Source organism: Ranitomeya variabilis, chromosome 4 (genome assembly GCF_051348905.1).
Source record: "Ranitomeya variabilis isolate aRanVar5 chromosome 4, aRanVar5.hap1, whole genome shotgun sequence".
NCBI lineage: Eukaryota > Metazoa > Chordata > Amphibia > Anura > Dendrobatidae > Ranitomeya > Ranitomeya variabilis.
In genome coordinates this window covers 775,099,970-775,126,178 of record NC_135235.1, presented here as the reverse complement: position 1 = coordinate 775,126,178, position 26,209 = coordinate 775,099,970, and the positions used below count along the sequence as shown (strand labels likewise).

The 26,209-nt window shown below is 42.9% G+C and overlaps 1 protein-coding gene across 1 annotated transcript in view; it reads left to right on the top strand.

The window, feature by feature from the left end:
• The window catches only part of LOC143766961 (uncharacterized), a 59,302-nt gene extending 38,394 nt beyond the window's left edge, over positions 1-20,908 (top strand). The window contains exons 2-11 of the mRNA XM_077254981.1: positions 5,914-6,058; positions 6,188-6,367; positions 6,449-6,572; positions 6,656-6,753; positions 7,528-7,677; positions 7,807-7,986; positions 8,069-8,192; positions 8,276-8,373; positions 8,572-8,662; positions 18,581-20,908. Coding sequence (XP_077111096.1) covers positions 5,981-6,058; positions 6,188-6,367; positions 6,449-6,572; positions 6,656-6,753; positions 7,528-7,677; positions 7,807-7,986; positions 8,069-8,192; positions 8,276-8,373; positions 8,572-8,662; positions 18,581-20,763 — 3,306 coding nt within the window. The 5' untranslated portion in view covers positions 5,914-5,980 and the 3' untranslated portion in view covers positions 20,764-20,908. The remainder of the gene's footprint in view (positions 1-5,913; positions 6,059-6,187; positions 6,368-6,448; positions 6,573-6,655; positions 6,754-7,527; positions 7,678-7,806; positions 7,987-8,068; positions 8,193-8,275; positions 8,374-8,571; positions 8,663-18,580) is intronic.
• Positions 20,909-26,209: the final 5,301 nt, after the last annotated feature.

The window sequence follows — 26,209 nt, the reverse complement described above, 5'->3', positions numbered from 1 at the left end:
ACAAGGGGGAGGGGGAACAATACCCATTGTTCTAGAATCACAGCAATTCCAGCATAGAATACAAAATTAACTATAACACAAATCACCGTTTACAAAAGATACTAAATGAGAGCAAGGGCGGACGGAGGAATGTGAACTGAGGAAACCCAAGGGTCCCACCAGGAGAGCACCTTATTTTTCTTGGAGAGACTCTGTGTCATAATTGCTTCATAGGTAAAATGAAGGTTAATCTTGGAAATCAAAGCAGCCATAGATGGAATATCTGAAGATTTCCAGTGACTCGCTATACATTGTCTGGCAGCGATCAAAATATTAGAGATTATCGGACGGAGAGGGGAGGGGAATCCCGCGAGAGAGACACCCAAAACAGCCAGACACCCGCTTAAAACAAAAGGAACCTGGATGACCTCCGCGATTAGAGCCTCAACTTGACGCCAGAAGACCTGAACCCGTGGACAGGACCAGATCGAAGTTTTTGAACTTTAAAAATAATTGCAGATTGTTTTTTGCTCTGAGACCCCGTTCCTCTGGTGACCCCATTCAGCAGGTGAAGATTGTCATTTCTCTGCTGCGTGGCGACCCGCAGGACTGGGCATTCTCCCTTGAGCCAGGGAATGCTGCATTGCTCAATGTAGATTCATTTTTTCAAGCACTTGGACTGCTTTATGACGAACCTAATTCTGTGGATCAGGCAGAAAAAATCTTGCTGGCTCTGTGTCAGGATCAGGAAGCAGCAGAAATATATTGTCAGAAATTTAGAAAGTGGTCTGTGCTTACAAAATGGAATGAGGATGCCCTGGCAGCTATTTTCAGAAAGGGTCTTTCTGAAGCCCTTAAAGATGTTATGGTGGGGTTTCCCACGCCTGCTGGTTTGAACGAATCAATGTCTCTGGCCATTCAGATTGATCGGCGCCTACGTGAACGTAAGGTGGTGCACCATATGGCGGTGTCCTCTGGGCAGAGTTCTGAGCCTATGCAATGTGATAAGATTTTGACGAGAGCAGAACAGCAGGAGTTCAGACGTCAGAATGGGCTGTGTTTTTACTGTGGTGATGCTACTCATGCTATCTCTGACTGCCCGAAGCGTACTAAGAGGGTTGCTAGGTCGGTTACCATCAGTACTGTACAGCCTAAATTTCTCTTGTCTATTACCCTGATTTGCTCATTGTCGTCCTTTTCTGTAATGGCATTTGTGGATTCTGGTGCTGCCCTGAACTTAATGTACCTAGAATTTGCCAAGTGCTGTGGTTTTTCCTTGGAGCCTTTGCAGAGCCCTATTCCCTTGGGGGGGATTGATGCTACGCCATTGGCCAAGAATAAACCTCAGTACTGGACACAGTTAACCATGAACATGGCTCCAGCACATCAGGAAAATATTCGCTTTTTGGTGTTGCATAATTTGCATGATGTGGTTGTGCTGGGGTTTCCATGGTTACAGGTACATAATCCAGTGCTGGATTGGAAATCTATGTCTGTGATTAGTTGGGGTTGTCAGGGGATACATAGTGACATTCCTCTGATGTCAATTTCGTCGTCCCCTTCTTCTGAAGTTCCTGAGTTTTTGTCGGATTTCCAGGATATATTTGAGGAGCCCAAATCCAGTCCCCTGCCTCCTCATAGGGACTGTGATTGCACTATTAATTTGATTCCTGGCTGTAAGTTCCCTAAGGGTCCACTTTTCAATCTGTCTGTGCCAGAGCATGCCGCTATGCGGAGTTATGTAAAGGAGTCCTTGGAGAAGGGGCATATTCGCCCGTCCTCGTCACCGTTGTGAGCGGGGTTCTGTTTTGTTGCCAAGAAGGATGGCTCCTTGAGGCTCTGTATAGATTATCGCCTTCTCAATAAGATCACGGTCAAATTCCAGTACCCTTTGCCTTTGCTCTCTGACTTGTTTGCTCGGATTAAAGGGGCTAGCTGGTTTACCAAGATTGACCTTCGAGGGGCGTATAATCTTGTCCGCATCAAACAGGGTGATGAATGGAAAACAGCATTTAATACGCCCGAAGGCCATGTTGAATATCTTGTGATGCCTTTCGGGCTCTCCAATGCTCCATCTGTGTTTCAGTGCTTTATGCATGATATTTTCCGGGAGTATCTGGATAAATTCATGATTGTATATTTGGATATTTTGTTTTTTTCCGATGATTGGGAGTGTCATGTGAAGCAGGTCAGGATGGTATTTCAGATTCTTCGTGCTAATGCACTGTTTGTGAAGGGGTCTAAGTGCCTTTTTGGAGTTCAGAAGGTTTCTTTTCTGGGGTTCATTTTTTTCTCCCTCGGCTATTGAAATGGACCCTGTTAAGGTCCAGGCTATTTATGATTGGACTCAACCCACATTTGTGAAGAGCCTTCAGAAATTTTTGGGCTTTGCTAATTTTTATCGCCGCTTTATTGCTAATTTTTCTACTGTGGTTAAACCTCTGACCGATTTGACCAAGAAAGGTGCTGATGTGGTGAATTGGTCCTCTGCGGCTGTTGAGGCCTTTCAGGAGCTTAAGCGTCATTTTACTTCTGCCCCTGTGTTGCTTCAGCCAAATGTTTCTCTCCCTTTTCAGGTTGAGGTTGACGCTTCTGAGATTGGGGCAGGAGCTGTTCTGTCTCAGAGAAGTTCTGATGGCTCTGTATTGAAACCATGTGCTTTCTTCTCTAGAAAGTTTTCGCCTGCTGAGCGTAATTATGATGTCGGCAATCGGGAGTTGTTGGCTATGAAGTGGGCATTTGAGGAGTGGCGACATTGGCTTGAGGGAGCTAAGCATCGTGTTGTGGTCTTGACCGATCACAAGAATTTGATTTACCTTGAGTCTGCCAAGCGGTTGAATCCTAGACAGGCTCGGTGGTCTTTGTTTTTCTCCCGTTTTGATTTTGTGGTCTCGTATCTTCCGGGATCTAAGAATGTGAAGGCTGATGCCCTGTCTAGGAGTTTTTTGCCTGATTCTCTGGGAGTCCTTGAGCCGGCTGGTATTCTCAAGGAGGGGGAGATTCTTTCTGCCATCTCCCCTGATTTGCGGCGGGTGCTTCAGGAGTTTCAGGCTGATAGACCCGACTGCTGTCCTGTGGGGAAATTGTTTGTTCCTGATAGATGGACTAGTGAGGTGATTTCTGGGATTCATTGTTCTGTATTGGCTGGTCATCCTGGGATCTTTGGTACCAGAGATTTGGTTGCCAGGTCCTTTTGGTGGCCTTCTTTGTCACGGGATGTGCGTTCCTTCGTGCAGTCCTGTGGGACCTGTGCCCGGGCTAAGCCCTGCTGTTCTCGTGGTAGTGGGTTGCTTTTGCCTTTGCCTATCCCTGAGAGGCCCTGGACGCATATTTCCATGGATTTTATTTCTGATCTTCCTGTTTCTCAGAAGATGTCTGTCATCTGGGTGGTTTGTGACCGGTTTTCTAAAATGGTCCACTTGGTACCTTTGCCTAAGTTGCCTTCCTCCTCTGATTTGGTTCCTTTATTTTTTCAGTATGTGGTTCGTTTGCATGGTATTCCAGAGAATATTGTGTCTGACAGAGGTACCCAGTTTGTTTCTAGGTTTTGGTGGTCCTTTTGTGTTAGAATGGGCATTAATTTGTCTTTTTCTTCGGCATTTCACCCTAAGACAAATGGACAGACGGAGCGATCCAATCAGACCTTGGAAACCTATTTGAGATGCTTTGTGTCTGCTGATCAGGATGATTGGGTTACCTTCTTGCCGTTGGTCGAGTTTGCCCTTAATAATCGGGCTAGTTCGGCTACTTTGGTTTCGCCTTTTTTTTGTAACTTCGGTTTTCATCCTCGTTTTTCTTCAGGGCAGGTTGAGCCTTCGGATTGTCCTGGGGTAGATTCTGTGGTGGAAAGGTTGCAGCGGATTTGGACTCATGTGGTGGACAATTTAACATTGTCTCAGGAAAAGGCTCAACGTTTTGCTAGCTGCCGTCTGTGCGTTGGTCCCCGGCTTCGGGTTGGGGATTTGGTCTGGTTGTCTTCTCGTCATGTTCCTATGAAGGTCTCTTCCCCTAAGTTCAAGCCTCGTTTTATTGGTCCTTATAGGATTTCGGAAATTATCAATCCGGTGTCTTTTCGTTTGGCCCTTCCAGCTTCTTTTTCCATTCATAATGTGTTCCATAGATCTTTGTTGCGGAGATATGTGGTGCCCATGGTCGCCTCCGTTGACCCTCCTGCTATGGTGTTGGTTGAGGGGGAGTTGGAATATGTAGTGGAGAAGATTTTGGATTCTCGTTTTTCGAGGCAGAAACTTCAGTATCTGGTCAAGTGGAAGGGTTATGGCCAGGAGGATAATTCTTGGGTTTTTGCCTCTGATGTCCATGCTGCCGATTTGGTACGTGCTTTTCATTTGGCTCGTCCCGATCGGCCTGGGGGCTCTGGTGAGGGTTCGGTGACCCCTCCTCAAGGGGGGGTACTGTTGTGAATTCCGTTCTTGGGCTCCATCCTGTGGTTACGAATGGTATTTTTGGGAGTTCTGCTCTTGGGCTCCCTCTGGTGGTTTCGAGTGGAACTTAGCAGCTGCATTCACTAATCGGTTCCCTGGCCTTGTTATTTAACTGGGCTCTAGTCTGTAGTCAATGCCAGCTGTCAGTTTTCCTGTTGGATTCAGTCCTCTCCTGGAAGTTCTCTGTTGGCCAGTCCATTTCAGCTTAAGATAAGTTCTGCTAGTTTTTGGGTGTTTCCCTGCTTTTGACCTTCTGTTCAAGTTTAAGTTATGTCTCTTTTGTCCAGCTTGTCATTATGAACTATTCCGGCTAGTTGGAAGCTCTGGGGTAGCAGATTTGCTCCTCCACACCGTGAGTCGGTGTGGAGGTTATTTTTGTAAACTCTGCGTGGATATTTAGTTTTTATACTGACCGCACAGTATCCTTTTTCTATCTCTGTCTATTTAGATAGTATTGGCCTCCTTTGCTAAAATCTAGTTTTATTTCTGAATTTGTCATTTCCCTCTCCACTCACCGTTAATATTTGTGGGGGGCTATCTCTCCTTTGGGGGTTTCTCTGAGGCGAGAGAGTTTTCCGTTTCCATCTTCAGGGGTAGTTAGTTCTTAGGCTGTGACGAGGCGTCTAGGCAGAGATAGGAACGTCCCACGGCTATTTCTAGTGTTGGTGCTAGGAGTAGGGATTGCGGTCAGTAAAGCTACCACCTCCTCAGAGCTTGTACATTATTTGTTTTACCCACCAGGTCATTTCAGTGCTGCTCCGTAATCACCAGGTCATCACAGTGCCCCCATATATCACTACTGGCCCCTGTGTGCCCCCATATATTAGTACTGGCCCCTGTGTGCCCCCATATATTAGTACTGGCCCCTGTGTGCCCCCATATATTACTACTGGCCCCTGTGTGCCCCCATATATTATTACTGGCCTCTGTGCACCCCCATATATTACCGCTGGCCCCTGTGCGCCCCCATATATTACCGCTGGCCCCTGTGCGCTCCCTTATATTACTAATGGCCCCCGTGTGCCCCCGTATATTACTACTGTCCCCCGGGGCCCCCATATATTACTACAGTGTCCCTCCATATATTACTACTGGCCCCTGTGTGCCCCCATATATTACTACTGGCCTCCGTGTGCCCCCATATATTACTACTGGCCCCCGTGTGCCCCCATATATTACTACTGGCCCCCGTGTGCCCTCATGTATTACTACTGGCCCCCGTGTGCCCCCATGTATTACTACTGGCCCCTGTGTGCCCCTATGTATTACTACTGGCCCCTGTGTGCCCCCATGTATTACTACTGGCCCCTGTGTGCCCCCATGTATTACTACTGGCCCCTGTGCACCCCCATATATTAGTACTGGCCCCTGTGCGCCCCCGTATATTACTACTGGCCTCTGTGTGCCCCCATATATCACTACTGGCCCCTGTGTGCCCCCATATATTACACTGGATTATTATGATGTTACGTCGGCTCATCTTCTCATTCAGGTCTCTACAATATCGGATCCTCTCAGTGAAGATCTAGAAAAGAATCTTCCTGATTTACCCATCACAGATGGATATGGACAGAGACAAGATGGCGGAGAGGATATTACAGCTCACCCTAGAGATCCTCTTCCGGCTTACTGGAGAGGTGAGCGATTCTGATGACGTCACATTACATCATTCTTATCTATGGGAATAACAGATGGACATAACTGGAGAGGAGAGGACTCTAATAAATCTCACTACAGACATTTCCAATGTGTCTCTCCATTACCAGGATTACACAGTGGTGGTGAAGACCTCTAGTGATCGCTGTCAGGACCCTGTATCTGAGGGATGGGGTAGACACCTGAGCCCAATCACGGGGCCTCCACCTCACCCCCTGATCCATGAGGACATCAATGACCAGAAGATCCTAGAGCTCACCTACAAGATGATTGAGCTGCTGACTAGAGAGGTGACACTGCTGGGAATGCTGGGACATTATACAGTAACTATGAAGAGATCGGGGGGATGACGGTATCATTGTATGTGTCAGGTTCCTATAAGGTGTCAGGATGTCGCTGTCTATTTCTCCATGGAGGAGTGGGAGTATGTAGAAGGACACAGAGATCTGTACAAGGACGTCATGATGGAGGTTCCCCAGCCCCTCACATCTCCAGGTAATAGACAGGACTAAATACACACGGCCTATAATTATCTGTATGTAAAGAATGAATTCACTCCCTGTATGTGTTTCCTCCAGATCTGTCCAGTAAAAGGACAACACCAGAGAGATGTCCCCGTCCTCTTCTTCCACAGAACTGTAACCAAGAAGATCCCAATGCTCCTCAGGACCATCAGGTAGATGGAGAAAAGGTGTCAGGAGGTCTCCCCTGTGTGCCCCCATATATTACTACTGGCCCCTGTGTGCCCCCATATATTACTACTGGCCCCTGTGTGCCCCCATATATTACTACTGGCCCCTGTGCACCCCCATATATTACTACTGGCCCCTGTGTGCCCCCATATATTACTACTGGCCCCTGTGTGCCCCCATATATTACTACTGGCCTCCGTGTGCCCCCATATATTACTACTGGCCCCCGTGTGCCCCCATATATTAATACTGGCCCCTGTGTGTCCACCATATATTACTACTGGCCCCATGTGCCCCCATATACTATATACTACTACTGGCCCCCGTGTGTCCACCATATATTACTACTGGCCCCTGTGTGCCCCCATATATTACTACTGGCCCCTGTGTGCCCCCATATATTACTACTGGCCTCCGTGTGCCCCCATATATTAATACTGGCCCCCGTGTGTCCACCATATATTACTACTGGCCCCCATGTGCCCCCATATACTATATACTACTACTGGCCCCCGTGTGTCCACCATATATTACTACTGGCCTCTGTGTGCCCTCATATATTACTACTGGCCTCTGTGTGCCCTCATATATTACTACTGGCCTCTGTGTGCCCTCATATATTACTACTGGCCCCCGTGTGCCCCCATATATTACTACTGGCCCCCATGTTTCCCCCATATATTACTGCTGGCCCCTGTGTGCCCCCATATATCACAGAGGATTCTTATAATGTTACATCAGCTCATCTTCTCATTCAGGTCTCTGCAATATCGGATCCTCTCAGTGAAGATCTTCTACAAAAGAGAATTTTCCTGATTTACCCATCAAAGATGGATATGGACAGAGACAAGATGGCGGAGAGGATGTTACACCTCACCCTAGAGATCCTCTTCCGGCTTACTGGAGAGGTGAGAGATTCTGATGACGTCACATTACATCATTCTTATCTATGGGAATAACAGATGGACAGAACTGGAGAGGAGAGGACTCTGGAAATGTCTGTAGTGAGATTTATTAATGTGTCTCTCCATTACCAGGATTACACAATGGTGAAGAAGACCTCTAGTGATCGCTGTCAGGACCCTGTGTCTGAGGGATGGGGAAGACCCCTGAGCCCAATCACGGGGCCTCCACCTCACCCCCTGATCCATGAGGACATCAATGACCAGAAGATCCTAGAACTCACCTACAAGATGATTGAGCTGCTGACTGGAGAGGTGACACTGCTGGGAATGCTGGGACATTATACAGTAACACTATGAAGGGAACGGGGGATGACGGTATTATTGTATGTGTCAGGTTCCTATAAAGTGTCAGGATATCGCCGTCTATTTCTCCATGGAGGAGTGGGAGTATTTAGAAGGACACAGAGATCTGTACAAGAACGTCATAATGGAGGTTCCCCAGCCCCTCACATCTCCAGGTAATAGACAGGACTAAATACACACGGCCTATAATTATCTCTATGTAAATAATGAATTCACTCCCTGTATGTGTTTCCTCCAGATCTATCCAGTAAGAGGACAACACCAGAGAGATGTCACCATCCTCTTCTTCCACAGGACTGTAACCAAGAAGATCCCAGTGCTCCTCAGGATTATCAGGTAGATGGAGAGAAGGTGTCAGGAGATCTCCCCTATGATGTGTAGACGCCGGTGAAGGTCTTGTGCTCAGTCTTGTTTTATCCACCAGTATTATATGTTTTATACTTGTGTAATGAGAACGTTGGAGATGACAGGATTAGAGCTGATCATAGATGGGACTTCTCTATCTGTCGGTGACTTTTATAATATTTGTTTCAGGGTGAAGATCTGACCCATATTAATACTACAGAGACATATGTGAGGGGGGATGAGCGGTGTAAAGAGGAGATTCCCACATATGACTACCCAGGTGAGTAGTAACCACTAAATGCAGAGAAGTCACAGATTCTTCTCATCACCGGCTGTGGCTGCTTTATCGGTGGTGTAGTCCGGCCGTATTACCATGATCACCATTTTACCTCTAGACCACAACATTCTCCTCCACCCAAAACTGTTCAAATGACTTTGGGCATTGAAAGCCCTTTTCTATAGAACTTACAACCTGGAGGATCCACCTACCACCTGGGTTTAGGAGACGCTGTTACCTGCCCAGATCTGTGAACTATAAAGCCAAATGACAGTGTACGTAGAATGTGCTGACAAGATAGAAAATCACCTGAAGAAAAATATTATGATGATGGGCCTGTAAGAGAAAGCGGAGGGTAATGATGCTGTTGGCTTCCTAGAACCCAGAGATCTTATCGGATGAATCTCCCTTCTCTCCCTTCTGTGCTGCTGAATGTGCTCATATGGTCCCTACAAGACCAGGTCCAGTCTTTCTGGCCAAACTTCACTTTTATGATCGACAACATTAAATGTGCAGTGAGGCCAAGTGTGAATTTCTGGACAATAACAGTTTCCCTTTATCCTGACTTTTCAATTTGTATTAAAACCAACTAACTTCAAGGAGGATTGTGATAATCTACATAAAACCCATCACACCGGTGCCATGATATATCTCTGAGCTGTGCGTGGCTGATGGCTGTAATATACATTTATTCCTGCCTGCAGGAGATGTGTTGGCTCCAGCCCTGGTTTCATGGATTCACTCCACCTCATAAATTACATTGTTTTATCCTAAGAAATTCAGATTACTGCACAATCTCTCCTGGAATGGGGAGCAATATTATTTTCTGTAATCTTCTGGTCAGGATTCATAGTAGCTCCAATGGTCCACCATAAATGAATGCAGCTCTGGTTTACTGCTGTTTAATCTGTACTTGTAGTTTTCAGTTAGAGATTCTCATGCTCTGGGGTGGTGCTCTGGGGCGGGGCTTTATGAGGTGCTCTGGGGTGGTGCTTGTGGGCGAGGCTTTATGTGGTGCTCTGGGGTGGGGCTGTGGGCGGGGCTTTATGTGCTGCTCTGATTACATATTCATCTGTATTGGCTTATGACAGGTCGCTGATCCCTCACTGACCTGCCACCCATTTTTACATAATTCATATAATAGTGTTGATATTATTACTGCTAATGCCTATAATATTGTGGCTATTGGGAGTATTAGAAAAAAAAATTACATCCAGCAAAATGACACCATCGGCGCCTCTCCAGTAGCATCCATGTCTTACATCGCCCGAGACATTTTGCTGGATGTGATTTTTTTTTTTTTTCTAATCACGAGAATCTCATTAACTGAAAACTACAAATACAGATTAAACAACAACCACAAGACGGATTCCATCACCAGGTATCAGTGTAATCAGTATAACGGCACCGACCTGACAGTGTCTGTAGTCACTGAGCACAATCCTGCTGACAGGTTCCCTATAAGACATCTCCGCTCTGCACTATTATACACAGTTCTCTATAAATGTGTAATATTTCTTCTTGAAACTCATCTGACAGAAAATATTGGAGCTTCCGATAGTTTAGATTGTGAAGTCACCGAGCCCCGTGCTCTAATTACCCCAGAGAGGTTTCACCACTAGCTCCTCATTTATTACTGATGGAGACTGTTCAGTTTGAGCATTTCAGTAGATGTTATTGTCTACAGTCAGTTTCTGATTACAGTAGTGTCCAGAATCCTCTGATTTATCCTCTTCCCGCAGCCAGTTTTGTGTTCTTAATCAGGCCCCATTTTTACAATCTGACGTGTGTCACTTTATGTGGTGATAACTTTGGAATTATTCACAAAGGATAATAGAAAACAAACGGATCTTACAAATTATTTTTCAACTTCTCACAATACCCTACATACGATTGTACACTACTCTCTGGGCACATGGCAGTGTTCAGAAGGGAAGGAGCGCCATTTAGCTGTTTGACTTAAGATCTAGCTGGAATAGTTTGCAGACACAATGTATTGGGAGCAATGTTCGTGGTCAACTGGCAGCTCAAAAGATCTCCACCATGAACATGCTTGGCACTATCTTCTCTGCTTTCTACATCCCAAGGATTGCCTTGCTCATCGCCCTTTATCATCATTACATGGATCTGGACTTACACTGGGACCCCTAGGCTTGGACCATGGTGTTACCTACTATTCTGTGGTATTAGATGGCAAGAAGAATAGTCAGGTAGCTGGGTCAGAACCGGAAGGACAGAATACAGAATCAGAAGACACAAGAGTAGTCAGTAAACGGGCCACGGTCACAACAGTAAACAAATACACAAGCCGCAAGCTGAGCACAGAGGACTGAACCAGAGGAGAACAACGCTGATTCTGGCAGATTCCAGCCATGTGCTTTGAGCTTTAGTAGGGTGTGGTACTTTCCAATTGGCTGAAGTAGGGAGCAGATTACTCCAGCTGGACAGCAGGAACAGATCCCAGATGAGATTGGACACACCATATGCAGAAGCCCTAATATGACGAATGACAGAAAACCAGAATAGTCGAAATCCCCTTAAAGTGATTCCATTTTATAAATTAATTCACTGAGGGTTATAATCTATACATATATGGTCAAAATTGTTTGTACCCCTCGTTTAATGACAGAAAAACCCACAATTGTCACAGAAAAATAACTTGAATCTGACAAAAGTAATAATAAATAAAAGATCTATGAAAATGAACAAATGAAAGTCAGACATTGCTTTTCAGCCATGCTTCCACAGAATAAAAAAATAATAGAACTCACGAAATAGGCCTGGACAGAAATGATGGTACCCGTGAAAATAATGTGACAAAAGGGACATGTTAAATCGCGGTGTGTCCACTAACTAGAATCACAGGTGTCTACAATCTTGGATTCAGTGAGTGGCCTGTATATAGGGCTACAGATACTCACTGTCCAAAAAGAGTTATTTCATAAAAATAACAGTTTATTGAAAACATGATATTACACAAAAATCACCAAAAAATCATGATAAAAACAGCTTATCAATGACAAGATACATAGAGAGCTTCTGTGTGATCGACACAAAAACAGTGACACTGAGAAAAAGCAGGTTGGGCAAACAGAGGTCATAAATCTCCACCTCCATAAACTTCAATGCAATGGCAAAAAAGTGCATAGTGCAAATAAGGTGCAAACATTATACCAATTATCCGAAAAGTAGAGGGCTTAATATGGCTTAATGTGGGAGAGTGTATATCTCTGTAAATAAACCCATTAGCCAAATATCACTACTCTAGAGATTAAAGCGACATTCAAAGTCTTTCTTACCCATGTCGCCAGTCAGCGTGTGTCCAAGGCAGCCCAGATGCACGTTCAGGAGGCAGCCTCCCGAAGAAGCCCACGCGAAATGTCTGTCCAAGGCTGCCCTAGACATGCCCTAGACACACGCTGACAGGCGATATGGGTAAGCAGGACTTTGTTTGAGTGTCGCTTTTTTCCCTAGGGTAGTGATATTTGGCTAATGGGTTTATTTACAGTGATGTATGCTCTCCCACATTAAGCCTAAAAAAATGGGCTGAAATTCTCGGCTTGTACTCGAGTATATACGGTAATTCTTTTTGGACATTTACTCTGTGTGTTTGTGCAGGAATTATCTATTTTGGAGTGTCCATATTGATCTAGTCCCTTGAAAAGGTATGTAATTGGACCAGTTTAACTAGTATGTATCAGTGGTTTCTCAGATACTCATTGTGCTCTTTGGTGACATGGACCAGGGGAAGCGAAAGAAAGAGTTGTCTCAGGAGATTAGAAAGAAAATTACAGACAAACCTGTTAAAGGTAAAGGTTATAAGACCATCTCCAAGCAGCTTGATGTTCATGTGACTACAGTTGCACCTATTATTCAGAAATGTAAGATCCATGGGCCTGTAGCCAACCTCCTTGGACGTGGCCGCAGGAGGAAAATTGATGGCAAATCAAAGAGATGGATAATATGAATGGTAACAAAAGAGCCAGAAAAACTTTTAAACCGATTTAAAGGTGAATTTCAAGCTCAAGGAACATCCGTGTCAGATTGCACCATCTGTTGTTGTATGAGCTAAATAATAATAATCTTTATTATTATATAGAGCGCTAACATATTACGCAGCGCTTTACAGTTTGCACACATTATCATCGCTGTCCCCAATGGGGCTCACAATCTAAATTCCCTATCAGTATGTCTTTGGAATGTGGGAGGAAACCGGAGTTAACGGAGGAAACCCACGCAAACACGGAGAGAACATACAAACTCTTTGCAGATGTTGTCCAAGGTGGGATTAGAACCCAGGACTCCAGCGCTGCAAGGCTGCTGTGCTAACCACTGCGCCACTGTGCTGCCCAGTGGACTTCATGGGAGACGACCAAGGAGGTCAACATTGTTGCAAAAAAATCTTATAAAAGCCAGACTGGAATTTGCCAAGCTACATATTGACAAGCCCCAAAGCTTCTGGGAGAATGTCCTGTGGACAGATGTGAGAAAAATTGAACTTTTTGACAAGGCACATCAGCTCTATGTTCACAGACGGAAAAATGAAGCATATCAAGAAAAGAACACTGACCCTACTGTGAAACATGGAGGAGGCTCTGTTATGTTCTGGGGCTGCTTTGCTGCATCTGGCACAGGGTGTCTAGAATCTGTGCAGGGTACAATGGAATCTCAAGACTATCAAGGGATTCTAGAGAGAAATGTGCTGCCCAGTGTCAGAAAGCTTGGTCTCAGTCGCAGCTCATGGGTCTTGCAACTGGATAATGACCCAAAACACACAGCTAAAAGCACCCAAAAATGGCTAACAGGGAAACATTGGACTATTCTTACATAGTTACATAGTTATTAAGGTTGAAGGAAGACTTTAAGTCCATCTAGTTCAACCCATAGCCTAGCATGCCCTAACATGTTGATCCAGGGGAAGGCCAAAAAACCCCATGTGGTAAGAGTAAGCTCCATCATGGGGGAAAAAAATTCCTTCCCGACCCCACATACGGCAATCAGACTAGTTCCCTGGATCAACGCCTTATCAAGGAATCTAGTGTATATACCCTGTAACATTATACTTTTCCAGAAAGGTATCCAGTCCCCTCTTAAATTTAATTAATGAATCACTCATTATAACATACGGCAGAGAGTTCCATAGTCTCACTGCTCTTACAGTAAAGAACCCGCGTCTGTTATTATGCTTAAACCTTCTTTCCTCCAGACGTAGAGGATGCCCCCTTGTCCCTGTCACCGGTCTATGATTAAAAAGATCAGCAGAAAGGTCTTTGTACAGTCCCCTCATATATTTATACATTAACATAAGATCTCCCCTTAGTCTTCGTTTTTCCAAACTTAATAGCCCCAAGTGTAATAACCTATCTTGGTATTGCAGACCCCCCAGTCCTCTAATAACCTTGGTCGCTCTTCTCTGCACCCGCTCCAGTTCAGCTATGTCTTTCTTATACACCGGAGACCAGAACTGTGCACAGTATTCTAAGTGTGGTCGAACTAGTGACTTGTATAGAGGTAAAATTATGTTCTCCTCATGAGCATCTATGCCTCTTTTAATGCATCCCATTATTTTATTTGCCTTTGTAGCAGCTGCCTGACACTGGCCACTGAATGAGTTTGTCATCCACCCATACACCCAGGTCTTTTTCATTGACGGTTTTGCCCAGAGTTTTAGAATTAAGCACATAGTTATACATCTTATTACTTCTACCCAAGTGCATGACCTTACATTTATCCCCATTAAAGCTCATTTGCCATTTATCAGCCCAAGCTTCTAGTTTACATAAATCAGCCTGTAATATAAAGTTGTCCTCCTCTGTATTGATTACCCTGCAGAGTTTAGTGTCATCTGCAAATATTGAAATTCTACTCTGAATGCCCCCTACAAGGTCATTAATTAATATGTTAAAAAGAAGAGGGCCCAATACTGACCCTGTGGTACCCACTACTAACCGCAACCCAGTCCGAGTGTGCTCCATTAATAACCACCCTTTGTTTCCTATCCCTGAGCCAACTCTCAACCCACTTGCACATATTTTCCCCTATCCCCATTATTCTCATTTTATGTATCAACCTTTTGTGTGGCACCATATCAAAAGCTTTTGAAAAGTCCATATACACTACATCTACTGGGCTCCCTTGGTCCAGTCCGGAACTTACCTCTTCATAGAAGCTGATCAGATTAGTCTGACATGAACGGTCCCTAGTAAACCCGTGCTGATATTGGGTCATGAGGTTATTCCTCTTCAGATACTCCAGTATAGCATCCCTTAGAATGCCCTCCAGGATTTTACCCACAGTAGAGGTTAAGCTTACTGGCCTATAATTACCGAGTTCAGTTTTTGCCCCTTTTTTGAATATTGGCACCACATTTGCTATACGCCAGTCCTGTGGTACAGACCCTGTTATTATGGACTCTTTAAAGATTAAAAATAATGGACTATCAATGACATTACTTAATTCCTGCAGTACTCGGGGGTGTATCCCATCCGGGCCCGGAGATTTGTCAATTTTAGTGATTTTTAGACGCCGCCGTACTTCCTGCTGGGTTAAGCAGGTGACATTTAATGGGGATTTTTTGTTATCGCTGATCATATTGTCGCCATGGGATTTTCTTTTGTAAATACTGATGAAAAAAAGTCATTTAGCAGATTGGCTTTTTCCTCATCCTCATCCACCATTTCACCCAGACTATTTTTAAGGGGGCCAACACTATCATTTTTTAGTTTCTTACTATTTATGTAGTTAAAGAATATTTTGGGATTATTTTTGCTCTCTCTAGCAATGAGTCTCTCTGTCTCAATCTTTGCTGCCTTGATTTGCTTTTTACATAATTTATTTAATTTTTTGTATTTATTTAATGCCTCCTCACTACCTACTTCCTTTAATTCTCTAAATGCTTTCTTTTTGTCACTTATTGCGCCCCTTACAGCTCTATTTAGCCATATTGGTTTCCTCCTATTTCTAGTATGTTTATTCCCATACGGTATATACTGTGCACAGGTCCTATCCAGGATGCTAATAAATGTCTCCCATTTTCTTTGTGTACTTTTATGTCTCAGGATATCTTCCCAGTTAATTGCACCAAGATCCTCTCTCATCCGTTGGAAATTTGCCCTCCTGAAGTTTAGTGTCCGTGTCACCCCCCTACTACCCATCTTATTAAAGGTTACATGAAAACTTATTATTTTGTGATCACTATTCCCCAAGTGACCCCCAACCCTTATATTTGATATGCGGTCTGGCCTGTTGGTTAATATTAGGTCTAGCAGTGCCCCCCTTCTTGTTGGGTCCTGAACCAGTTGTGAAAGGTAATTGTCTCTCATAGTCAAAAAACGATTACCTTTACTGGAACTGCAGGTTTCTGTTCCCCAATCTATTTCAGGGTAGTTGAAGTCCCCCATAATAATGACTTCTCCTTGAGTCGCAGCTTCATCTATTTGCTTTACAAGGATATTCTCCATTGCTTCCATTATTTTTGGAGATTTATAACAAACCCCTATCAGTAATTTATTATTTTTCCCCCTCCCCTTATCTCCACCCACAGGGACTCTACATTTTCATTAGATTCACCTATATTATCACGCAGGATGGGTTTTAAGGATGATTTTACATACAGACACACCCCACCCCCTCGCTTATCTGTACGGTCATTTCTGAACAGGCTATAGACCTGCAAGTTAACAGCCCAGTCATGGCTCTCATCCAGCCATGTTTCAGATATCCCCACCATGTCATAATTATGTTCCAACAACATTAGTTCTAATTCGTCCATTTTGTTGGCGAGGCTTCTGGCATTAGTACATGCACTTGATGTTCCTCTCTGTACCTCTATTCTTTCTTAAATTACTAACTGTTCTAACCCCACCCCCCATGCCTCCGCCACCCCCAACTTCCTTATTTGTGCCCAGGTCTCTATCTGCACTATCTTCCCCACCTATAAAATGAATACCCTCCCCCCCATTCCCTAGTTTAAACACTCCTCCAACCTTCTAGCCATTTTCTCCCCCAGCACAGCTGCACCTTCCCCATTGAGGTGCAGCCCGTCCCTAGCGTAGAGCCTGTAGCCAACTGAGAAGTGGCCTTCTATGAGCCCTGACCTAAATCCTATTGAGCATCTTTGGAAAGAGTTGAAACATGGCGTCTGGAAAAGGCAACCTTCAGACAGGAGACAACTGGAGTAGTTTGCTCAAGGGGAGTGGGCCAAAATACCTGTTGAGGGGTGCAGAAGTCTCATTGACAGTTACAGAAATTGTTTGATTGCAGTGATTGCCTCAAAAGGTTGTGCAGCAAAATATTAAGTTAAGGATTCCATCATTTCTCTCCAGGCCTATTTTTTTTAATTCTGTGGAAGCATGGTGGAAAAACAATGTCTGACTTTCATTTGTTCATTTTCATAGATTATTTATTTATTTATTTATTTATTTATTATTACTTTTGTCAGATTCAAGTTAGTTCTGTGACCATTGTGGGTTTTTCTGTCATTAAACGAGGGGTACCAACAATTTAGACCACGTGTGTAGGAGGAATGAATATTTTGACTCCACAGCCACTTTCCAGAAATTAACACGCAGCGGATGTTGGAGAGTGAAAATTACACATTTGCCATTTTATTACCCAGCACATAATGCGCAGGTTGTGCTCCAGGAGACACACACCGCAAATTAAGTGGATTCTTCTCATGTTGTTTGAGCACACTGCAAGACTCAGAAGTGAGAGCCGATTTTGCTGGATTGGTTTACAGAAACTGCTACTTTTCAACAGCCTTTGAGCCACTAATAGTGTGGGAACCTCTGCTTTTTCCATTGACAGATGATGGACCTGAGTGGGGACTTGTTTTTTGTGAGATGAGAATTGATATTATTTTTCGCCTACATAACATTGATTGTTCATTCTGCCTCCCAAATATAGAATAAAAAGAAACCAAACAGTTGAACACCACACACTGCTGTTTCATCCAACAAGGTTTTCTATTAGACTGTGAACAGTCATTGTCTTGGTAAATAACACCATGGAACACAATCTTTGTTCCTGGCTTCCAAGTGTAATATTTCAAGTGCTTATGTTTAAAGACTATGGAAAAACGACTACAGTCAAAAATCTCTCAAAAAGGTTCAGAAATGAGTAGGTGTTCTAGATTGGCGGGTGTACTGCAAATCGCTTTCTCGATGAAGCCCCCAAATGTAGTCCCCCATCATATTTTCCTTATACTGTCCTTGGTAACGATGTTCAAAGTCCAATATATCTAGATGAAAGCACTCGCCTTGCTCTTCTGAGTTTTCTTGTTCTTGAACTTGTCAAGATGAGCGTCAAGGATATGGACTTTGAGAGACATTCTGCATCCCATTATGGTGTAATTCTTTGAGAGTCTGAACCAACTGCACATAGTTTTCAAAGTGTTGATGCCATCTAAAAAAAATAATTGGTCTTTAACTACGATTCGTTATTCTCTTACTCAGCAATAACAAACCGAAATGTTGGTTCGAGTCACCTGTGCTTTTATACTTGCATGACTACTATTGAACAGTCCTAGAATATTCTTGAAAGTTCTAAAAGTTTCTAGAAACTTCTAGATAATTCTGGAAAATTGTAGAAACCTCTCCACAATTCTAGCAGTTCAAGAATATTCTAGAAGACTACTCAGTATTGAATAAGAATCGAGATTTTTACAGAAAACATAAAAATTGCAAAATTTCATTGTCTTGATCACAGAAGCAAAGTTTTGGTGGAACAACAACTATTTTCTATTTGTTTTAAGGTTAGGAAAACACGCTGTCTACCCAGGAAAAAATGTAACTGTTACATAGTGTAATTAAAGTTTTTTTTTTACATAAACTGTCCATAAAAATGGCAAGCTAAGTAGAAATGTTCAAAAATATAAAACTCAAGGATATTTTATTAAAAAATAATTGTTTTTTATCTTAGCAAATGACTGTACCAGGAGATCAGAGGGACAGCTGACATTTTCAATTTTCAAATCTGATGATCTTGAAATCCTACAAGATACAACTGAAGTGAATGCCATTACTGCAGATATACCATCATCCATTCACAGCAAAGATCTGCCATCTGATCCAATGAAACAGGTCCCATCTTCTGATTCATTACTGACTACTAAGGAAAATCAAAGTCACAAAAGAGGCATTAAAAAACAAACTGCTCCTAAAGCAAAGAAGTCATTTTCATGTACAGAATGTGGGAAATGTTTTAAATATAAATCACATTTGGTTATTCACCAGAGAACTCACACAGGGGTGAAGCCTTTTTCATGTTCACAATGTGGGAAATGTTTTAACCAGAAATCAGATTTGGTTAGGCACCATAGTACTCACACAGTGGAGAAGCCTTTTTCCTGTTCAGAATGTGGGAAATGTTTTACTTTCAAAAAGAGTCTTGTTATTCACCAGAAAACTCACACAGGGGATAAGCCTTTTTCATGTTCAGAATGTGGGAAATGTTTTATCCAGAAATCCGAATTGGTTCTTCACTATAGAACTCACACAGGGGAGAAGCCTTTTTCCTGTTCGGAATGTGGAAAATGTTTTAAGAGGAAGTCATATTTGGTTAATCACCATAGAACTCACACGGGGGAGAAGCCTTTTTCCTGTTCAGAATGTGGGAAATGTTTTGCACATAAAGTACAGCTTGTTACACACCATAGAACTCACACAGGGGTGAAGACTTTTCAATGTTCAGAATGTGGAAAATGTCTTCGCCATAAATCAGAATTGGTTACTCACCAGAGGACTCACACAGGGGAGAAGCCTTTTTCCTGTTCAGAATGTGGGAAATGTTTTAACAAGAAATCAGATTTGGTTAATCACCGTAGAATTCACACGGGGGAGGAGAAGCCTTTTTCCTGTTCAGAATGTGGAAAATGTTTTAACTGGAAATCAGATTTGGTTAATCACCAGAGAACTCACACAGGGGAGAAGCCTTTTTCCTGTTCAGAATGTGGGAAATGTTTTAACCTGAAATCAGATTTGGTTAATCACCATAGAACCCACACAGGAGAGAAGCCTTTTTCCTGTTCAGAATGTGGGAAATGTTTTAAGTATAGAGGGAGTCTTGTTAGTCACCAGAGAACTCACACAGGGGAAAAGCCTTTTTCTTGTTCAGAATGTGGGAAATGTTTTAGTCAGAAATCAGAATTGGTTACTCACCATAGAACCCACACAGGAGAGAAGCCTTTTTCCTGTTCGGAATGTGGAAAATGTTTTAAATGGAAAGAGCTTCTTGTTAGACATCAGAGAACTCATACAGGAGAGAAGCCTTTTTCCTGTTCAGAATGTGGGAAATGCTTTAACCATAGAGGGAGTCTTGTTAGTCACCAGAGAACTCACACAGGGGAAAAGCCTTTTTCCTGTTCAGAATGTGGGAAATGTTTTAAATGGAAAGCACTTCTTGTTGGACATCAGAGAACTCACACAGGGGAGAAGCCTTTTTCCTGTTCAGAATGTGGGAAATGTTTTAACCTGAAATCAGATTTGGTTAATCACCATAGAACCCACACAGGGGAGAAGCCTTTTTCTTGTTCAGAATGTGGGAAATGTTTTAAATGGAAAGCACTTCTTGTTGGACATCAGAGAACTCACACAGGGGAGAAGCCTTTTTCCTGTTCAGAATGTGGGAAATGTTTTAACCTGAAATCCGATTTGGTTAATCACCATAGAACCCACACAGGGGAGAAGCCTTTTTCTTGTTCAGAATGTGGGAAATGTTTTAAATGGAAAGCACTTCTTGTTGGACATCAGAGAACCCACACAGGAGAGAAGCCTTTTTCCTGTTCAGAATGTGGGAAATGCTTTAACTATAGAGGGAGTCTTGTTAGTCACCAGAGAACTCACACAGGGGAGAAGCCTTTTTCCTGCTCGGAATGTGGGAAATGTTTTATCCAGAAATCCGAATTGGTTCTTCACTATAGAACTCACACAGGGGAGAAGCCTTTTTCCTGTTCGGAATGTGGAAAATGTTTTAAGAGGAAGTCATATTTGGTTAATCACCATAGAACTCACACGGGGGAGAAGCCTTTTTCCTGTTCAGAATGTGGGAAATGTTTTGCACATAAAGTACAGCTTGTTACACACCATAGAACTCACACAGGGTGAAGACTTTTCAATGTTCAGAATGTGGAAAATGTCTTCGCCATAAATCAGAATTGGTTACTCACCAGAGGACTCACACAGGGGAGAAGCCTTTTTCCTGTTCAGAATGTGGGAAATGTTTTACCCTCAAAGAGCATCTTGTTACACACCAAAGAACCCACACAGGGGAGAAGCCTTTTTCCTGTTCAGAATGTGGGAAATGTTTTAACCTGAAATCAGATTTGGTTAATCACCATAGAACCCACACAGGGGAGAAGCCTTTTTCCTGTTCAGAATGTGGAAAATGTTTTAAATGGAAAGAGCTTCTTGTTAGACATCAGAGAACTCATACAGGAGAGAAGCCTTTTTCCTGTTCAGAATGTGGGAAATGCTTTAACTATAGAGGGAGTCTTGTTAGTCACCAGAGAACTCACACAGGGGAAAAGCCTTTTTCCTGTTCAGAATGTGGGAAATGTTTTAGTCAGAAATCAGATTTGGTTAATCACCATAGAACCCACACAGGGGAGAAGCCTTTTTCTTGTTCAGAATGTGGGAAATGTTTTAACCTGAAATCACATTTGGTTAACCGCCATAGAACCCACACAGGGGAGAAGCCTTTATCTTGTTCGGAATGTGGGAAATGTTTTAAATGGAAAGCACTTCTTGTTAGACATCAGTGCAGTCACACAGGGGAGAAGCCTTTTACATTTTCTTAATGTGGGAAATATTTTACTTGGAAATCAACTGTTAATAAACATCAGAGATGTCACATAGGGGAGAAGCCTTTTATATGTTCATAATGTTGTTATAGTTTTAACCAAAGTTGAATCTTCTTAAAGGAGTTGTCTCTTGTCATTCCTCATGTTTGCTGACAAAAAGGATAAAACTAAACTTTATTAATTCCAAATGTAAAACTATACCCACAATTCATCCCCTGAAGGTTAGTCCGTAGGTGACTAATAGAAAAAACATGTACCCCACAGTTCAGTATATAGGGTGAGGTGACATATACACACTCACTCTCCAAGCCTCTCATTTCTACGGGTTTCATCGTCCTCGCCAAAGGCAACTCATCAGGAGACTATTGAATATCGACCTATATTCAAGCGAGACTAGACAAAAAACAAATCATGTATCATGTTTTCTGAAACAGTCAGAAAACCAGCCACATATTGGTAGATCCCAGACCTCAAACTATATACTTTGTAAGTTTATAAGCCACTCCAGTGTCAGGAATAGATAGTATGTGACAATACAGTATAATTCTTGTGTTTTCCTCCTATAGGGACTGTCCTAGTTTGGTATTGTAACAGCAGTTAATTAGTAGTGCAGACAAATTGTCTTGGACTAAACTCCGTTTTCAGACAGCCCAATATGTACCACTCAGGGAAAACTTACCTGCTCCAAAGATCTGTAGCAGCTTGTAACTAATGGCCATGCTGCGGTCTGTCAAGGAATGAGTGCAATATCGTTATAAAGACTAGGGATGTGTGCAGTCATAATGTCGGGAAGATCGGTGCCATTATTTAGTATGAATATGGAAATTATCTCTGAAAGTTAAGTGTTCCCTGAGCGATATATACTTTATTGTCACATACTATCTATTCCTATAGTCAAGTAATAAAGGCAGCACACTGCAGCGCTAAAACATGCAAACATGAAACATGAAAACTGAACTGCAATACTGCACTAGAAATATGAAAAAATGAGAGCGTTTAGCGCATAAAAATGGCCAATTTTATGTGTACCTGATGGCCCCTTTACGGCATCTCTCGTATATCAGGTCCTACGCTTGCCTACCTCGCTGAGAATAAACTTCTCCATGTGAATAGGTACCTGTGAAAAACCTCTTCCTAGACTCATATTCTCTCTCTCTCTGTGGAGGGGTACCGGACCTGCTGCGATTAAAACACCTGGGCTAGGAGGAGGAGTGCTCAGTCAGAAGGCTAAATAATATATTTGAAAAAACTGACCGTCACATCCATACATAGACTAAGTGTGAACAGGTGCTGAACCTAGAGTAACCAACTCATATATACACTCACTGGCCACTTTATTAGGTACACCTGTCCAACTTCTTGTTAACACTTAATTTCTAATCAGCCAATCACATGGCGGCAACTCAGTGCATTTAGGCATGTAGACATGGTCAAGACAATCTCCTGCAGTTCAAACCGAGCATCAGTATAGGGAAGAAAGGTGATTTGAGTGCCTTTGAACGTGGCATGGTTGTTGGTGCCAGAAGGGCTGGTCTGAGTATTTCAGAAACTGCTGATCTACTGGGATTTTCACGCACAACCATCTCTAGGGTTTACAGAGAATGGTCCGAAAAAGAAAAAAAATCCAGTGAGCGGCAGTTCTGTGGGCGGAAATGCCTTGTTGATGCCAGAGGTCAGAGGAGAATGGGCAGACTGGTTCGAGCTGATAGAAAGGCAACAGTGACTCAAATCGCCACCCGTTACAACCAAGGTAGGCCTAAGAGCATCTCTGAACGCACAGTGCGTCGAACTTTGAGGCAGATGGGCTACAGCAGCAGAAGACCACACCGGGTACCACTCCTTTCAGCTAAGAACAGGAAACTGAGGCTACAATTTGCACAAGCTCATCGAAATTGGACAGTAGAAGATTGGAAAAACGGCGCTTGGTCTGATGAGTCTCGATTTCTGCTGCGACATTCGGATGGTAGGGTCAGAATTTGGCGTAAACAACATGAAAGCATGGATCCATCCTGCCTTGTATCAACGGTTCAGGCTGGTGGTGGTGGTATCATGGTGTGGGGAATATTTTCTTGGCACTCTTAGGGCCCCTTGGTACCAATTGAGCATCGTTGCAACGCCACAGCCTACCTGAGTATTGTTGCTGACCATGTCCATCCCTTTATGACCACAATGTACCCAACATCTGATGGCTACTTTCAGCAGGATAATGCGCCATGTCATAAAGCTAAAATCATCTCAGATTGGTTTCTTGAACATGACAATGAGTTCACTGTACTCAAATGGCCTCCTCAGTCACCAGATCTCAATCCAGTGGAGCATCTTTGGGATGTGGTGGAACGGGAGATTCGCATCAGGGATGTGCAGCCGACAAATCTGCGGCAACTGTGTGATGCCATCATGTCAATATGGACCAAAATCTGAGGAATGCTTCCAGCACCTTGTTGAATCTATGCCACGAAGAATTGAGGCAGTTCTGAAGGCAAAAGGGGGTCCAACCCGTTACTAGCATGGTGTACCTAATAAAGTGGCCAGTGAGTGTATATATATATATAGTCAAGTAATAAAGGCAGCACACTGCAGCGCTAAAACATGCAAACATGAAACATGAAAACTGAACTGCAATACTGCACTAGAAATATGAAAAAATGAGAGCGTTTAGCGCATAAAAATGGCCAATTTTATGTGTACCTGATAGCCCCTTTACGGCATCTCTCTCTCTATCAGGTACACATAAAATTGGCCATTTTTATGCGCTAAACGCTCTCATTTTTTCATATTTCTAGTGCAGTATTGCAGTTCAGTTTTCATGTTTGCATGTTTTATCGCTGCAGTGTGCTGCCTTTATTACTTGACTATATATATATGAGTTGGTTACTCTAGGTTCAGCACCTGTTCACACTTAGTCTATGTATGGATGTGACGGTCAGTTTTTTCAAATATACTGTCTATTCCTGACACTGGAGTGGCGTATAAACTTACAAAGTATATAGTTTGAGGTCTGGGGTCTGCCAATATGTGGCTGGTTTTCTGACTGTTTCAGATAACATGATACATGATTTGTTTTTTTTGTCTAGTCTCACTTGAATATAATTCAATGTTAAATAGTCTCCTGATGAGTCGCCTTTGGTGAGGACGATGAAACCCGTAGAAATGAGAGGCTTGGAGAGTGAGTGTGTATACGTCACCTCACCCTATAAACTGAACTGAGGGGTACATGTTTTTTCTATTAGTCACCTTCTGAATAACCTTCAGGGGGTGAATTATGGGTATAGTTGTACATTTCGAATTAATAAAGTTTAGTTTTATCCTTTTGTCAGTAAATTTTCTAATCAAGGGATCATTTTATATATAATTATATCTTATTAGAATTTTTTTCTCAGTGAACTCATTCCTCATGTTTGGCCTCATTAAAATAAAACACTCATACTCCGCTGGTGGCCAGCTCCACTTCAGCGGTGTCGAGACTCACTGTCCCGGGGGTTATGTGAGGTTGTTACATCACACGAGCCCTGCACTCGATCAGCGGCAGCTTCACTGCTCCTTCCTTCGGACATAATGAACATGAACAGGAAGCCAGGGCCGCGGCTGCTCTCTGCCTCATGATGCTTGATTTGTCCGAAGGTGGGGACAGTGACGTCAGCGCTGATTGGGCACAGGGCTCACATGACGTAAAAACCTCAGAAGAGCCCCAAGAACACAAGCGCCAACACCAGTGAAACGGCGCCACCATGGGAGGTTTGTATGAGGATTTTTATTTTAACAGGACCAAACATGAGGAATGAGAAGGGCTTGTCCAACTAGTTGTCAACCTTTATAAACATCCAAAGTCCCACACAGGGAAAAGCCATTATTATACCTAGAGGGTGAGAAATTAATTACAGGAAAGTCATATTTTGTTGACCTTCAAAAATAACTCAGACGGGGAGAACCTGTATATATTATTGACAAATTGTACAAAAACATGATGCGCGCGGCGTGCGTTCAAGGTGAGAATATTATATGGGAGTTTTATAGGATAAACCAAACACAGAAAATAAATGACCCAAAACAAACATTTATCAGTAAAAATAACTCCTCTTTATTAGGTGAAGTATAAAAGAACATGCAGTTAAAAACCGAGTTTAACCCCTTAACCACCAGAGGTATTTTTGGTTTTGCATTTTAATTTTTTGATCACCTTCCTCCTAGAGCCATAACTTTTTTTTTTTTTATTATTATTTAGTCAAAATGGCCGTGTGAGGGCTTGTTTTTTGCGGCACGAGTTGTACTTTTGAACAACACCATTGGTTTTAACATAACATGTACTGGAAAACAAGAAAAAAAATTTAAGTTTGGTGAAATTGCAAAAAAAAAGTACAATCCCACAGACCACAGTCGTGTTTTTTTTTACCATGTTCACTAAATGTTAAAACTGACTGGCCGTTATGATTCTCCAGGTCATTATGAGTTCATAGACACCAAACATGTTTAGGTTCTTTTTTTATTGAGGCGATGGAAAACCATTTCAAGTTTGTTGGAAACTTTTTGGGTTGGGTGAGGGCTTATTTTTTGCGTGCCGAGCTGATGTTTTTAATGATACCATTTTGGTGCAGATACGATCTTTTGATTGCCCGTTATTGCATTTTAATGCTATGTTGTGGCTACCAAAAAAAGTAATTCTGGCATTTTGACTTTTTATCATTATCCTGTTTAGCGATGAGGGTAATTCTTTTTTCATATTGATTGGGCGATTCTGAACGCGGTGATACCTA